At 42.9% G+C, this 14,956-nt stretch overlaps 1 protein-coding gene across 1 annotated transcript in view; it reads right to left on the bottom strand.

Moving 5' to 3' along the window:
- Positions 1-14,956, bottom strand: part of LOC124616558 (monocarboxylate transporter 1-like) — a 67,539-nt gene that overhangs the window by 41,607 nt on the left and 10,976 nt on the right. Inside the window, exon 2 of the mRNA XM_047144877.1 lies at positions 9,827-9,953. Within this exon, the coding sequence (XP_047000833.1) occupies positions 9,827-9,953 (127 nt within the window). The remainder of the gene's footprint in view (positions 1-9,826; positions 9,954-14,956) is intronic.

Raw genomic sequence — 14,956 nt, 5'->3', positions numbered from 1 at the left:
CTGGACGTTAAGAGCCGTAGGTGGAGGGCGCGTAATTTCACTCAGTTCTGTAGTGCTGAAGTTCCGAGTGGGGGAGGTTAACTTCCAAATGGATGCAGAAGTTCTCCCCGTGGTTCGCAGTAGGTATGACGTTATTCTTGGACTCGATTTCCTGGCTGCACATCGCGTCATAATTGATATGTAGCGGCATACGGTAGAACTGGATGGAACTTTGTTTCAGCTAGGCTCTGCATTCGGAATACCTTCACTGTCGCAAAGTACGCCCTATGGCCAAGAGAAACCAATTAAACTGCGTACAGGTTCCCTTAAGGTCAGCTCGTGGAGTAGCATGCCGAAAGGTACAGGAAAGATAGTCCGGGTTGAATTTGGTATTGACCTGCCAGTGAACTCGGTGTGTACCGTTGAACCTTTGGTGGACAACGAAGTACTAGATGCAGTCAGTTGTTTTCTGTGATGTAGCACATCCTACGTTCGGGAGGTAGACGGTATGAGGGCTGTGCCTGGCAGTATTGACAATATTGGCCCTGAGGAAATAAAGTTGCCACAGGGTAACCTGGCTGCGAATTTAGGAGTGTTACATGAGAACAAATCTTACAGCACGTCACACAGTGCCGGGGGGGGGGGGGGGGGGTTCTGTCGACTAGTCAATGCTAAGGAGCAAGATAGCGCATGTTGAAACCCAGGATAGAGCATTAGAGGAAAAACTATTGAGTGAGTATGTGGTATTATTTAATCCGTCGCGTCCATTACCCACAACACCGCTTGTTCAGCATGAAATTCCCTCTGGAAGTGAAGCACCTGACTGCAAACGACCGTATTGAGTTCTAAGGCATTTACAGCTGATTATGAAAGAGTTCATAGGTCAGCTATTGAGAATGGCATCATACAATCTAGCTGTAGTCCCTAGCCTGTTCCCATAGTAATTGTAAGAAAAAGTCACGAGATGGTGGAAAAGCATATCGTTTCTGTTGTGACTACAGGTTTCAGAACCAGAAAGTGTTGTCAGAAATGTATCCCATGCCTAATATAAGAGACAGATTGGACAACTTGAGTCAGCATTGGTATTTCGCAACACTGGATTCCAGTAGTGGTTACCACCAGTTAGAAGAAATGCCGGAGGGCCGATCGAAAACTGCAATCTCAGTGCCGACTGGACACTTTTAGTTTTGCTGCAAGCCTCTTGGACTTAACAAGCTCTGGTAAACTTTCAGCGTATTTTAGATAATGTTTTGCACGGATTAAAACCAAAACAGTCCATTTTGTACCTGGACCACTTAATTGTGTATTCAAAGGATATTCCAGAAGTTGTGGAGATGTTGCATGAAGTGTTTGATCGTCTGCACACAGTACGATTACGGTAGAGTTTAGAGGAATGTCATTCTGTAATGAAAGAAATTTGGTATTTGGGTTACAATATAGGGCAGGACGGAATTCGTACAGATACAAAGCTACTTGAGGCCATTCAAAATTTTCCAACACCCATCAAGGTAAACGAATTGCAATCTTATTTGGTACTCGCAAATTTTTGCTGTACTTATGTTCCACAATTTGCAGATATTATAATACCTCTCACTCAGTTGCTACGGAAACGTGTGAGGTTTCATTGGACAGCAGAGTGTGAGGCGGAGTTCCAGAAGTGGAAAGATCTACTAACATGTCGTCCCGTTTTGTTCTATCTCGATTTTGTAAAAATTATTCTTTCTCGTGATTCGAGCGATTTTGCGCTAGGAGTTCTTTTGAGTCAGGACGTAGATGGATAGGAACACACTACTGGCTACACTTCATGGCAGCTCAGTAATGCTGAACGAAATTACACCATTACAGAGAAGGAAATGCTCACAGTGATTTTTGGAATTGGGTACTTTCGTTCTTATCTGTATAGCAGAGGATTTAACATGATAACTGATCACGCAGTCTTAAGCGGCTTTTAGAACTTAAAGATCCAACGAGTAGATTGTCGAGATGGGCTGTGTGGTTAAGAAAATTTGATTACGAGGTAGTACATCAAATGGGAATGTCGCACACTAATGCAGATGGACTCAGCCATAAGATATATGGTTTGGAATGCACAGTATAAGTGAATGGAGGGCAACACAAAGTGTTGCCTGGACTGTCAGCGGATTGCTAAACAACAGCAGTTCTCTACAGAGGATGGAGTATTGTAACGAACGACAAGAATTGTACCACAGTTAGTGGTACTGCAGAGCTTGAGTAATGAAATGTTGTTGCAAGCATATGATTCGATTTTAGTGAGACACCTGAATCAAAGGGAATGGATAGAAGCATAGCACAGAATCATTGGTGATGACGCATAGACAGGAAGTGGATCGTTACACAAAAAAAGTGTTCTGTGAGCAGATCTTAACCACCAGAAAGTTAAACTACAGAGGTTACCAGAAGCTGATAAACCCTCCCAAATGGTAGGGTTGCACATCCTAGAACCCTGACACAAACATCAGCAAGGAATCGTTACGTATTACCCGTTTTTGACCAAGGATTATCCTTGGATGCAGTAATTCTTGAACTCAAGATGCAGTCGCCCTTGGAGTTTTGCAAATCCCCACCACAAGTAGACATCTCATCATTAAAGGATTTCGCTAGGTGAGTGAAACTTACCTCGAGGCAAGTACAAAAAATGAATATGAAGACTTTAGAGAAAAAGGAAAGGATCCAAGTACCTTGTGGGTTAATGGGCTATGTTACCGACTCCTTATGTGCAGAAGGGGAAAACGAAGAAGTTTTGGTCGCGGTATAATGGCTCTTACCAGGTAATAGAGATGAAATCGCCAGTTAATGTTAAATTGCAGCACCCCACCCACCCATCGATAACCCACATAAGCCAAATTCGGACATTTAAGGGGGACGTGAACAAGTCGCCTCATGTGACCCAACTTTTCCGTGGAAGGGGCAAGAGCTTGGGGGGCGGGGGAAGGCGGGGGGAGAAATTATGAATCAACAGGAGGGAAGGAAAAAGCAAAGAGAAGGAAACAGGATAATATGGCGAATCATTGGTATCTGTTAAGTCCTATTGTAGGGTTCTGTAGACGATATGTAGCATCATCTCTGTTGACTCTTGTACTTCCTCTCCTTTACCCATTGTTGTATGTCGTCAGCATTTTTATATGAGTTGTGGCATTGCCATTTGTAGGTGGTGGCCGTATGCCTTGCTGACTCCATTATCTGCATTGACTATGTATAAAATATCTTTGTGATGGTTATCGCACTGTTCTGTTTTGCAACGTGCACAGTGCTCCGCAAAATGTGTGACTGATGTTTAAAATATGTCAGTTTCTGCTTAACATAACTGCAAGAAAACAGTAAGTAAGAACTGTTTGTTTTCCAAATTCGTCATTAGTTATTAGTAAAGATCTATAATTATTTATGAACAGATTAATGCAGCAGCTCACACATCATCATGTATAACTGCATAAAACACGAGGAACGCACTTGAAATGAGAATCACTTCCAAAAACGCGTCCTCTAGGAAATAAATAAAAGAAAATCGTTACAGGTGACAAGCAGCAACAAAATTTATTTTGTAACAGGCAAACACAATGTCTAAAACTATCACAAACATTGTTGGTCGTCTTCTCGGGTTGCTGCATGATCCTAAGTTCAACACGATTCGGAATTTTCGCGATCTATTCCCGGAGGTGCATGGGGAGGAGCTTACAGATGGTGGACAAAAAATTGCAAATTCGGCGAGAAATACATAAATATAAATGCTAGCCGAGCCTGCAGGTCGCGCTGTAGTATTTGATCACGGACTGCTCCTGTCAAAAGTCCTCAATACGTTCCAAGTGTCAATCGTCAGTGTTAGAAGAGCGTTCTGTGTAGTTTTCAGTGCATTATATCAGAGCTACTTGAATTCGAACGTGACCAAATAGTTGGTGCTCGAATGATGGCTGCTTCCGTTACCAAGGTAGCCGAAGTATCTGATATTGCAAGAGGCACCATACCGAAGATTTATACCACGTAGAAGGAAAGCAGAGAAACGTCATATGCTGACTCACAACGCAAACAAAACTGTGTGAAATGGTTGTGACTGACGGTCATTGAAGAGGATTGTGACGGCAGCTGCAAAAGTCACTACAGAACTGAATGTATCTGTGAAAGATAGTTTGGAACTTAGGAAGCCTGACATTTACGACATTCAGTGTCATTGTGGGAATATTTACATAACCGTCACATTCGCAAAGTTTGGGACAGGGACGTGAAACATGGCCGTCATACGAGGCTGAAAAATTGTTTAAACAAGAGATACAGGATAAAATTTGATGTCCCTCTAATAGTTGCTGTAATTCCGGTTTTTACAACAATGATTATGAAGAAGCAATTAAAATTAGGTTGTGAGGAACTCTGGTTAATAAAGGCAAGGGTTTTCCTTCTAGTATGGCGTGGAAACCTGTAGTATCACGCATCAAAACACAGCGTCGGGGCCGGTGTTCTGGTAGGGGTGGCGCCAGCAGCCCAGTTTTGTGGCGTAATTGTGATGGGCGATGCATGTGCCGTGTACGGTATGTGCAACAATATATGGAACGTCGATTTTCAGCCTTAGCATCAGTTTACAGCGTGACTCAGCAGCAGCTTTCTCCTGAAAATGGTGAACAGGTGGACCGCTGAAATATCGACTCATTTTGCTTCTTGGACCTGGCTCTCGTGACTGTTGGCAGGAAAATTTCCTTTAACAAATGAGACGATTAACTCTCCTCCCATAAAAGAATCAAAATTGTGTTACGCAGTGCTTTCATGATGTCCTCATTTGTCATTCTGCTAAAAATTAGATCTGAATTTTTAGATTATATCACAGTCTCAGTTTTTTTACTTATTATCAGTAAGTGACACACGAGACACAGAGGACAACACTTCGGAGGGCTATATTTAAAGAAGCCTGAAATATGATAATCCAAAACGAAACACCAGCCTTAATTTTGGGTTTCATGAGGGATGCGGGAATACCACAAATAAGAAACGAATTTCTAAGCAACTCGAACAATTCAACGCTCATAAACGTATGTGGTGATACAATTTCATGAATCCATTGTTTCACTGAATTACTTTAAGCGTCAGTTAAGTTTCTTGGAGCTAAATAGAGTCCAACGCTTCAACTATTATTTCGCTTTCGAAATGTCTTCTGTGTTGCCAAGAATATTAAATGTTTAGGATTAGGTTTGCCATACCTGCAGAATAAACAGTTTTAAGAAAAGGCAACTATAGTCCACTACCAGTCAATGTCAAAAATGTTCATACAGCTTATTTCGAAATTCATACCTCATCTTCAGATACACAGTGCCGGAAAAAAATTAGTACACCTGGAAAGATGACGTCGATTTTGATCCAATGACAGCATGCGCCACCTGGGAGATAGCAGATGTACTGATAATGGTTTCAATGCAGTCCACCAACAGATAGCGTAGTGGAAAAGCTACCAGAGTACAGCCTGTGTGTATCCTATAATAAGGAATGCTCATAGCCACAAGAATCAGCGTGCTGCAAATGTGAAGCAAGCGGGCAATCATGTCAAAGAGACACTCTCGTGCTTCCTACAGACAACTGAGAGAGTTTGAAAGGTGTCAAATTGTGGCTGTCCGAGTGGCAGGATGGTCCATTCGGAGAACTTCCACACAAGGTGGACGTGCTGCGACAGTTGTGCGACGATGCAATGATCAGTGGTCACGTGAACATTCTGACACCCATAGACAAGGTTCTGGACGTCCACGTACCACAGACGCCGCCAGGATCGTCGTATTGTAAAGTCAGCGGTGGCAGATGGTACAGCTGTCACAGCACAGATAAGAGGGCTTGTGAGCCCAGACGTGTCAACACGAGCTGTTAGAAACCGGTTATTAGCAGTGGAACCATGGGCACAGACACCTCTAGCCAGTCTTCCACTCACGCCACAGCATCGACGTGCAAGGCTGTATTGGCGTGCCATGGTGTTCACCGATGAAAGCAGACAGTTACGCGCAACTGATGATCCCTTGCATGTACCACAAGAAGCATAGTGAGCGATATCTCTTAAAGTGCACTTTTCCAAGACACACTGGTCCCAACCCAGGTCTTATGGTCTGGCGTGTGATAAGTTACAGCTCTCGTTCACCTTTGGCGTTTCTGGATGGGACATTAATCAGCTTTCGGTAAGTGCAGAATGTTATTAGACCAGTTCTTTAGCCGTTCTTGCAACAAGAAGGTAATATGTTGTTCCACGAGGATAATGCTTACCCACACACTGTTCATGAAACTAAACGTGCTTTTCATGATGTGCGGCAACTTCTCTGGCCAGCAACGTCTCCGGACTTGTCTCCAACCAGCACATGTGGGATAGGATGGGACGAGAAGTTACTCGTGCGACTCGTCAACCAACAACTCTAACTGAACTATGTGAGCAGGTCGATCAGGTGTGGAATAAAGTAACCCAGGACAGTATTCACAGTCTGCACGATCTACTCTACTGGCCATTAAAATTGCTACACCAAGAAGAAATGCAGATGATATACGGGTATTCATTGGACAAATATATCATACTAGAACTGACATGTGATTACGTTTTCACGCAGTTTGGGTGCATAGGTCCTGAGAAATCAGTACTCAGAACATCATCCTCTGGCCGTAGTAACGGCCTTGATACGCCTGGGCATTGAGTCAAACAGAGCTTGGATGGCACGTACAGGTACAGCTGCCCATGCAGCTTCAACATGATACCACAGTTCATCAAGAGTAATGATTGGAGTATTGTGACGAGCCAGTTGCTCGGCCACCATTGACCAGACGTTTTCAGTTGGTGATAGATCTGGAGAATGTGCTGGCCAGGGCAGCAGTCGAACATTTTCAGTACCCAGAAAGGCCCGTACAGGACCTGCAACATGCGGTCGTGCATTATCCTGCTGAAATGTAGGGTTTCACACGGATCGAATGAAGGGTAGAGCCACGGGTCGTAACACATCTGAACTGTAACGTCCACTGTTCAAAGTATCGTCAATGCGAAGAAGAGGTGACCGAGACGTGTAACCAATGGCACCCCATATCATCACGCCGGGTGATACGCCAGTATGGCGATGACGAATACACGCCTCCAATGTGAGTTCACCGCGATTTCGCCAGACATGGATGCGACCATCATGACGCTGGAAACAGAACCTGAATTCATCCGAAAAAATAAGGTTTTGCCATTCGTGCACCCAGGTTCGACGCTGAGTACACCATCGCAGGCATCTGTGATGCAGCGTCAAGGGTAACCGCAGCCATGGCCTCTGAGCTGATAGTCCATGCGGCTACAACCTTCGTCGAACTGTTCGTGCAGATGGTTGTTGTCTTGCAAACGTCCCCATCTGTTGACTCAGGGATCGAGACTTGGCTGCACGATCCGTTGCAGTAATGCGGATAAGATGCCTGTCATCTCGACTGCTAGTGATACGAGGCCGTTGGGATGCAGCACGGCGTTCCGTATTACCCTCCTCAACCCACCGATCCCATATTCTGCTAACAGTCATTGGATCTCGGCCAACGCGAGCAGCAATGTCGCGATACGATAAACCGCAATCGCGATAGGCTACAATCCCACCTTTATCAAAGTCGGAAACATGATGGTACGCATTTCTCCTCCTTACACGAGGCATCACGACAACGTTTCGCCAGGCAACGCCGGTCAAGTGCTGTTTGTGTATGAGAAATCGGTTGGAAACTTTCCTCATGTCAGCACGTTGCAGGTGTCGCCACCGGCGCGAACCTTGTGTGAATGCTCTGAAAAGCTAATCACAGCATCTTCTTCCTGTCTGTTAAATTTCGCGTCTGTAGCACGTCATCTTCGTGATGTAGCAATTTTAATGGCCAGTAGTGTACTTCATACCAGAGTCTGCACCTGCATTGCCACCTGTGGAAGCTGCACCGCATACTAAAATGGGTGTTTCGGCATGGATCGATACCTGGTACTTCCGAACCCCTTGTGCTTTTGATCTGTAAATGTAATCATTTCATGTACTCCATACGCTCTCTTAAGCAGAACATACTTAAAATAGCTGAAGTACATGACATGGTAATTTTTCCCTAGCTTGCGCAACGTACCCTTACAGCCATCCCATCAATGGAAATGTTACACATCAGCTGATTTTGACTGTTCACAATATACGTAAGTTAAGTTGTGCGCTGGTACGAATTTACATAAGCTTAAGAAAGGACACATTCCGATTTTTGCCTCCGCAGTACAATGAAACGAGTAAAAATGGTATTATTTAAATATTGAATAACGCCTCTGTACTTACGGCCGAAAAGGTATTATACAAAAATGTTTCACCAAGTTGTTTCTGGCTGTGATAAATTAATTGTTTAATAGAAAAATATTTAATATATGTAACATTAGGATCCGTTCTTGCTTGAAACGTACATGTTCCTGGCTTTTGCCATTACATACTTTTGATAATCGTCAGCCGTATATGATTCACTTGTTGTCTGTCCATTATTTGTGGCTATATCGAAACAGTTTATTTAACAACGAGTTTCATTTGAACGTTTGATAAAGTCAGCAGGACTTAAAGTGTTGCATAGGATGCTGTCGCGAGAAAGGGCCGTAGAAGTATGACTGCCATTATTTATCTGAAAACATCAGAAAATAGTGTAACTGGAGATGTTATGGTGTAACTAAGAAGTACATCGGCCCTCCACTAATGTATGTACTCTGAATGGTGACTGCCCTGTATGTTTTCGTTGTTAATTATATGTGTAGGGATTAGGAAACGATGACAATAAGTATGCAGAGACAACATTGATTATGTTGCGTGATGGTCACAACTACAAACTGGTAGTAGCTGAGTGAGATCATGGTATCCTACTGGATCACACAAAAGTGTCCATCATGTAACTTATTAACTATATTGGTTTCTTAACGTCTGCAATTACTACTATTGTTATCAATCACTGTACATGTTGGTAAGTATCCTCATAATATTTCAGATATGAACCGCAAGAACGCATAGAAATAGTGCTGCTTCTTTCCCCTGACAGCTTCTCTGGGTTCTGCAATGCTTCAGTGAATCGCTCTCTATTGACGGTATGGTAGAGTTCCAGAAAACCGCACAGAATAGCCTCTTCGTCATCCTGAAAAGTATTTGTCACGGTTTTCAGTGGTGATAAGCCTCGTAGAAAACAAGCAACGCCATTCTACGGATCGATTCTTTGTTTCCAGACGTCAAAGATACCATGCATGTTATCTCCGGTCACGATATCCGATGCAGACGAGTCTTTAAGGGCTTTGAAAACCTTAGGCAGGTTTTCACATGTCTTTCTGTCCGTCCCATTGTCCCATTCAGGCTACGTCTCAAACGCTGACCTAATTTTCATTATTTTCTACATGACAGAGAGAAAAGTCTTGGTTGTGCATCAAGCTCACGGTATGTGACATGGCTGCAGCCGCAAATAAACTTGCTGGCTGTTCCTGTCAGTGGTCCCAGCCGAAGGTGTTCCACTGCGCTACACTTCTTCATTTCTAGAATACCCTACCAGTAAATATCTTCAGTGTACATTCCTCTTTTAATGGCTACATCACAAAACACGTGATGTTGGGCAGCTTGCCATGCTTATTCAGCAAGAACCCAATGACAAAGCATTAATTGTTCCAAAAAGCCAAATATTCACCAGTGAGGGGTGAGAATTATTCTGAACGAACTGTGTAAAGAAATTCACACCTATAACAGCTGAATTTTGAAGATTATAGATTTGATGATTTGTAATTTCAAGAATTCTGTATTTAGGTATCGTCTTTGGGATGGATAGTCTGCAGACGTAGTCGGCAAGTAAGATCTGCAGTAGTGTTCGAAGCAAGTAATACACTCACCAGAGAACTGCATGACTGCCATCATGGTGTTCATGACGACGGCAGCGCTGGTCGTGTTAAGGCCCAGGGACAGCATCTTGTCACCAAAGAGCAGGCTGAATATGGAGACGAGGCACTGGCCGGTCATCTGGTGTGTGACACAGAAAACACAGTGATGCTGAGAGTGACAATGATGTACAATACAAAAGGTGAGATAGGTAAGGGTAGCCAGGCAGGGACTATAAAAATTAAAACTGCAAGTGTAACACCCTGACTGGGACATTTGACAACTAGCAGCAGAGTTTAGTCTCTTGCGTAATGCTCATTGTTGGTTAGCTATGCATTGGCATTATGAAAACTCAAACATTACTTATGTATTACTTTACAACAACTTGTATAAGATAAAAAATTAATTCGAAATTAATTAGTTAAACACAATGTTCTTGACACCAGCTGTGTTAAGTATATACTGTATCTACTACCCAACAGAAACATACGAAATTTTTGAGCCGGAACTTGACCCGGTCCTGGATTTCCCACTTATTACAAGCAGTCACCTTTACATCTTCGGCTGTCTGTGCACGCTCTCTGGACCGTACGTCACAGTGTCTACATCCTTGCATTGTAATACACTGAATTTCTTATCTCGCTAGTAGGTAGTAGATCTATACCCAATACTGATAATGTCTATAAAATTCGCATTCAGAGAACCAATTTGGAAGTGTTTCGTATGTCTGTGGAGCTTCAAAAAATGGCTCTAATCACTATGGGAGTTAACATCTGAGGTCATCAGTCCCCTAGAACTTAGAACTACTTAAACCTAACTAACCTAAGGACATCACACACATCCATGCCCGAGGCAGGATTCGAACCTGCGACCGCAGCAGCAGGGCGGTTCCGGACTGATGCGCCTAGAACCTCTCGGCCAAAGCGGCCGGCTGTGGATATTCACCACTATGTGTCCTTTCAGACGTGCATGTAACTAAAAATTAATTAACATATGCTAATAGCTCTCTCTATGCTCTGTTCCTGCGCATTTTATAACTCACGATGTATTCTGTTTTATACCACCGAAAGTACTTCGGTGTAGTATCACAAGTAGTGATAATTCCTTGGTTCCCGAAATACCAGTCCGTCAACAGAACTGTTGAACGGGTTGTGGGCAACTTCATACGAGTTTCTTATTGAATATAAGGAGATGAGCGATATTTAAATCTACGTCCGTTCTTGGGAAGCCACTGTACATATGGTGAGTGGAGAAGGGTACGTACTGTAACAGTTTATCCGAATCATCCCTTCCATTAGTTCTTTCCTGCCTTTTTGCGGCTGGTTCTTGGAAAGGGAACATCGCTATGTTTAAATCGAAATGCAGTTAATTTTTGTTGTAGTGGCATTAACTTTAAAATTAATATATGTATATGAACAACTGTCTGATCAAATTTCAAAGCGAGATATGCACAAACATGTAACAGATCCTGATGAAATGGATGAAGTACGAATGTTAGAAGTAACCAGTTTCCCGTGTTAGAACATAAGGTCTTTCTCATGTCCCTTCCTGCTTACGGTATACTAAGCGAACGCGCAATTGAACTCACAGCTCTTCTTAGGATATTCTCTTCACTTACATTGACACAATTTGGAAAGTTATCACAGGCCGCCGAACAATATTTAAAAATTGATCGATCCATACTAATGTGAGTGATCTCTTTCGTGCAAGAATTACTCTTCATTATGATTCTTCCAATTAATCTGGGTTTACTATATGTAGATTTAGGCTGTCGCTCTGCCTTAATTTACTCTTTTTCGAATGTTAGGTCTGACCCAGTGACTGGTCACTGTTTGAGTCGTCAAACGACATACGGCTCTTTCTATTAACATTACGTTATTCTGTATGCACATGTTGTGTTTTTCTAGACGATGTACCGAAAGCTTTCTGCAAGTCAAGAAACATATCAACCTGAGCTCTGTGGTATTACAGCTTTCACAAATGAGTGTGGTTGTGGCTAGAAGGCTAGAAGGGAATGCGTGAACATATGGTTCTGAAGTATTTTAAATCCAAATTTCGGTATACCAATGACAAAATATCAACGTTAAATAACAGAGTTTAAAATTAATAGATGTATATGAACATTGTCTGATTAACTTCCAAAGCGAGATATGCACAAATACGTAACAGACCGTCATGAAATGGGTGAAGTATGGCTGACAACAAACATCAAATATTGGAAGGGCAGTGAATAACATGAAAAAAATAACCCAAGACGGGAAGCAACAACACAGGAACAAAAGCGAACCTACGATGATTTCACCAGACAACCTACAGTTACAAAGAAGTGCTACTGCTAGAAGATGGACGGAAATATTGCCACACTGAGACCGAAGTAAAACCAGTCAAGGTGAACAAGGACCAGTAACAGACATCAAAAGGCGAAATGTGTAGGTCTTTTTCATATAAAAGTCCCAGAAAGGAGCTTTGGAGACGACATCAATGCGAGATGGATACCAAGGTCCATGAGATAAATCACCTTATGCAAAACAACATTTTATAGATTTATTATTACCGAAATAGGTTTCAGCATTTTATGTATCTTCAGTGAAATCTTTATTTTCTCTCTAAAAAAATTATTTTGCGTTAACATCTTGTGCAGGTTATATGAATCATCGGTAAAATGAGCAATTTTTAGGTGTCAAATAACTTACACTAGTTCACATATGATGTACAATTAATATATATGTCACTGAGCTGAGGCGAGGCATTATATGTTGTTCACTCATTCTGTGGTTAAACATATTAAGTATAGGAAATAAAATTTCGAAATAATATGATATTTTTTTTTTGTTTACATACCTCATATTTTTCTTCTGAATCATCACTCTCTTGACTAGTTTGCTGCGGTTCGTCACGAATTCCTCTCGTCGGCCAACCTTTTCATCTCAGCGTGGCGCCTGTAACCTACGTCCCCAATTAACTGCTGAATGTATCCCGATCTCTGTCTTCCACTATAATTTTCATCCTCTACAGCCCTTTCTTGCGCCATGATAGTTATTCGCCGATGTCCTAACAGCTGTCCCATCATCGGTCCCTTCTTCTTGTCAGAGTTTTCCTTTATTCTTCGATTCTGCGGAGAATCTCCTCATTACTTACCTTATCAGTTCACCTAATTTCCAAAATTCTTCAGTACCAACACATGTCAAATGCTTCTGTTCACTCATGCTCTGGTTTTCCCACAGTCATTAGTCACTACTATACAATGCTATGCTCCAGGCGTACGTTCCCATAAATTTCTTCCTCAAATTAAGACCTATGTTTAGTACTAAGAGACTTCTCCTGGCCCGAAATGCCCTTTTTCGAATGGTAGTCTGCTTTGCATATAACAGCGAAATTCACATTGCACTTTTAATGTTACCGCCGTGCTTCTAATTTCACTGATGGTTGTTTTGACTTTTCTGTTTGCTGAGTCAGTCCTTCCGACACTCATTTCTTTTTCTATTTCTTCACATTACTCATATTACTCATACAGCCATTTCGCCTTAGCTTCCCTTCATTCACTACTTATTTAATTCCTAAATCACTTGCATTTCTATATTCCTGAATTTCTTTGAATGTTTTTGTACTTCGTTCTTTCGTCGATCAGTTAAAATATTCTTCTGTTACCCATGATTTCTTAACAGCTACTTTCCTCGTACCCACGTTTTTCTCTGCGGCTTCTGTGGTTGCAGTTTTTAGAGATGTCCATTCCTCTTCAAATGAACTGCATACTTAGATACTGATTGTCACAGTATCCATAGCCTCAGAGAACTTCAAATGTATCTGTTCATTGCTTAGTACTTACGTATCACACGTGTTTGCTCACTTATTCTTCTGACTAGTCTCTTAAACTTCAGTCTACTCTTCATCGTTACTAAATAGTAATCTGCGTCTATATCTACCTGGCCATGACGTAATCTAACTGAAATCTTCCTGTGTCTCCTCTTGCAACCCTTGAATAGTTTCTCGGGTCCCCAGCCGGGTGATAGCGTTGATATCTCGCAACGTTTCCGGACTTGTCATACTAGCCATCTTCTGGAGAAGTGTCGAGATTCGAGGAAAGCGGGCTATTTATATGCGCGGTCACCCCCCCTCCACTAGATCTCGGGTGGCTGCGGTGGACCAGCGGCGTGCGGGCAGAGGTGGGGATGGCGGTCGCCCCCGGCGGCCGCGTTCGGTTCTGGGTGTAAGCCTTCTGTCTACGTTCGCGGCGGGGGACGTTAACGGGCGCGCTCCCGACGGATTGCCACTGTCGCAGGGTTCCTTGCTGCGCTGAGTTGGTATCCCCCATCTCTGTTGACCAGATTGTCGTGAATCCTTATTTCTATGGATTCTTTGATAACACTTTCCCAGTGCGCCTTTGGCAGAACCTATGAGCTCCCTCGTCCTCGGTGATGGTCGGAGAACGTTTCTGATACTGTATTTGCCCAGAAGTCGTGCAATTTTGGCCGAGAGCGGACCCACGTACGGAAGAAGCGCGAGTCGTTTCTCTTCTTCTTCATCATCTTCTTGTGGGGTTCTCCCTGCTTCCTTCTTCCTTATAAGCGCCCTATTGATCTGCGTTTCACTGTAGCCATTTTGGTGTAAGACTTCACTCAGGTGTTGCAGCTTGGATGGTAGGCTGTCTTTGTGGCAGACGGTGCGCGCCCTATGTACCAGAGTGGTCAGTACTGTTGGTCTTTGTGCTGGATGGTGGCAGCTTGTTGTATGAAGGTACAGGTCTGTGTGTGTCTTCTTCCTAGGTACTGCATGGCCTAGTGAACCATCTGCCTTCCTCCATTTTCCTCGATTTCCATTGTAAATTTGATGTTCGGATGGATGCTGTGGAGGTGTTCCAGAAACTCTTCTAGTTGTGTGGGGACATGGCAAACAGCTACTAGATGAGTTTCTGGAACACCTCCATAGCATCCATCCGAACATCAAACTTACAATGGAAATGGAGGAAAATGGATGCCTACCCTTCCTAGATATTTTAATTAAGAGGAAGGCAGATGGTTCACTAGGCCATGCTGTACATAAGAAGAAGACACACACAGGCCACTACCTTCATACAACAAGTTGCCACCATCCAGCACAAAGACAAACAGTACTGACCACTCTGGTACATAGGGCACGCACCGCCT

This window comes from Schistocerca americana, chromosome 5, assembly GCF_021461395.2.
Source record: "Schistocerca americana isolate TAMUIC-IGC-003095 chromosome 5, iqSchAmer2.1, whole genome shotgun sequence".
NCBI classification, from domain to species: domain Eukaryota; kingdom Metazoa; phylum Arthropoda; class Insecta; order Orthoptera; family Acrididae; genus Schistocerca; species Schistocerca americana.
This window is presented reverse-complemented; position numbering and strand designations above follow the sequence as displayed.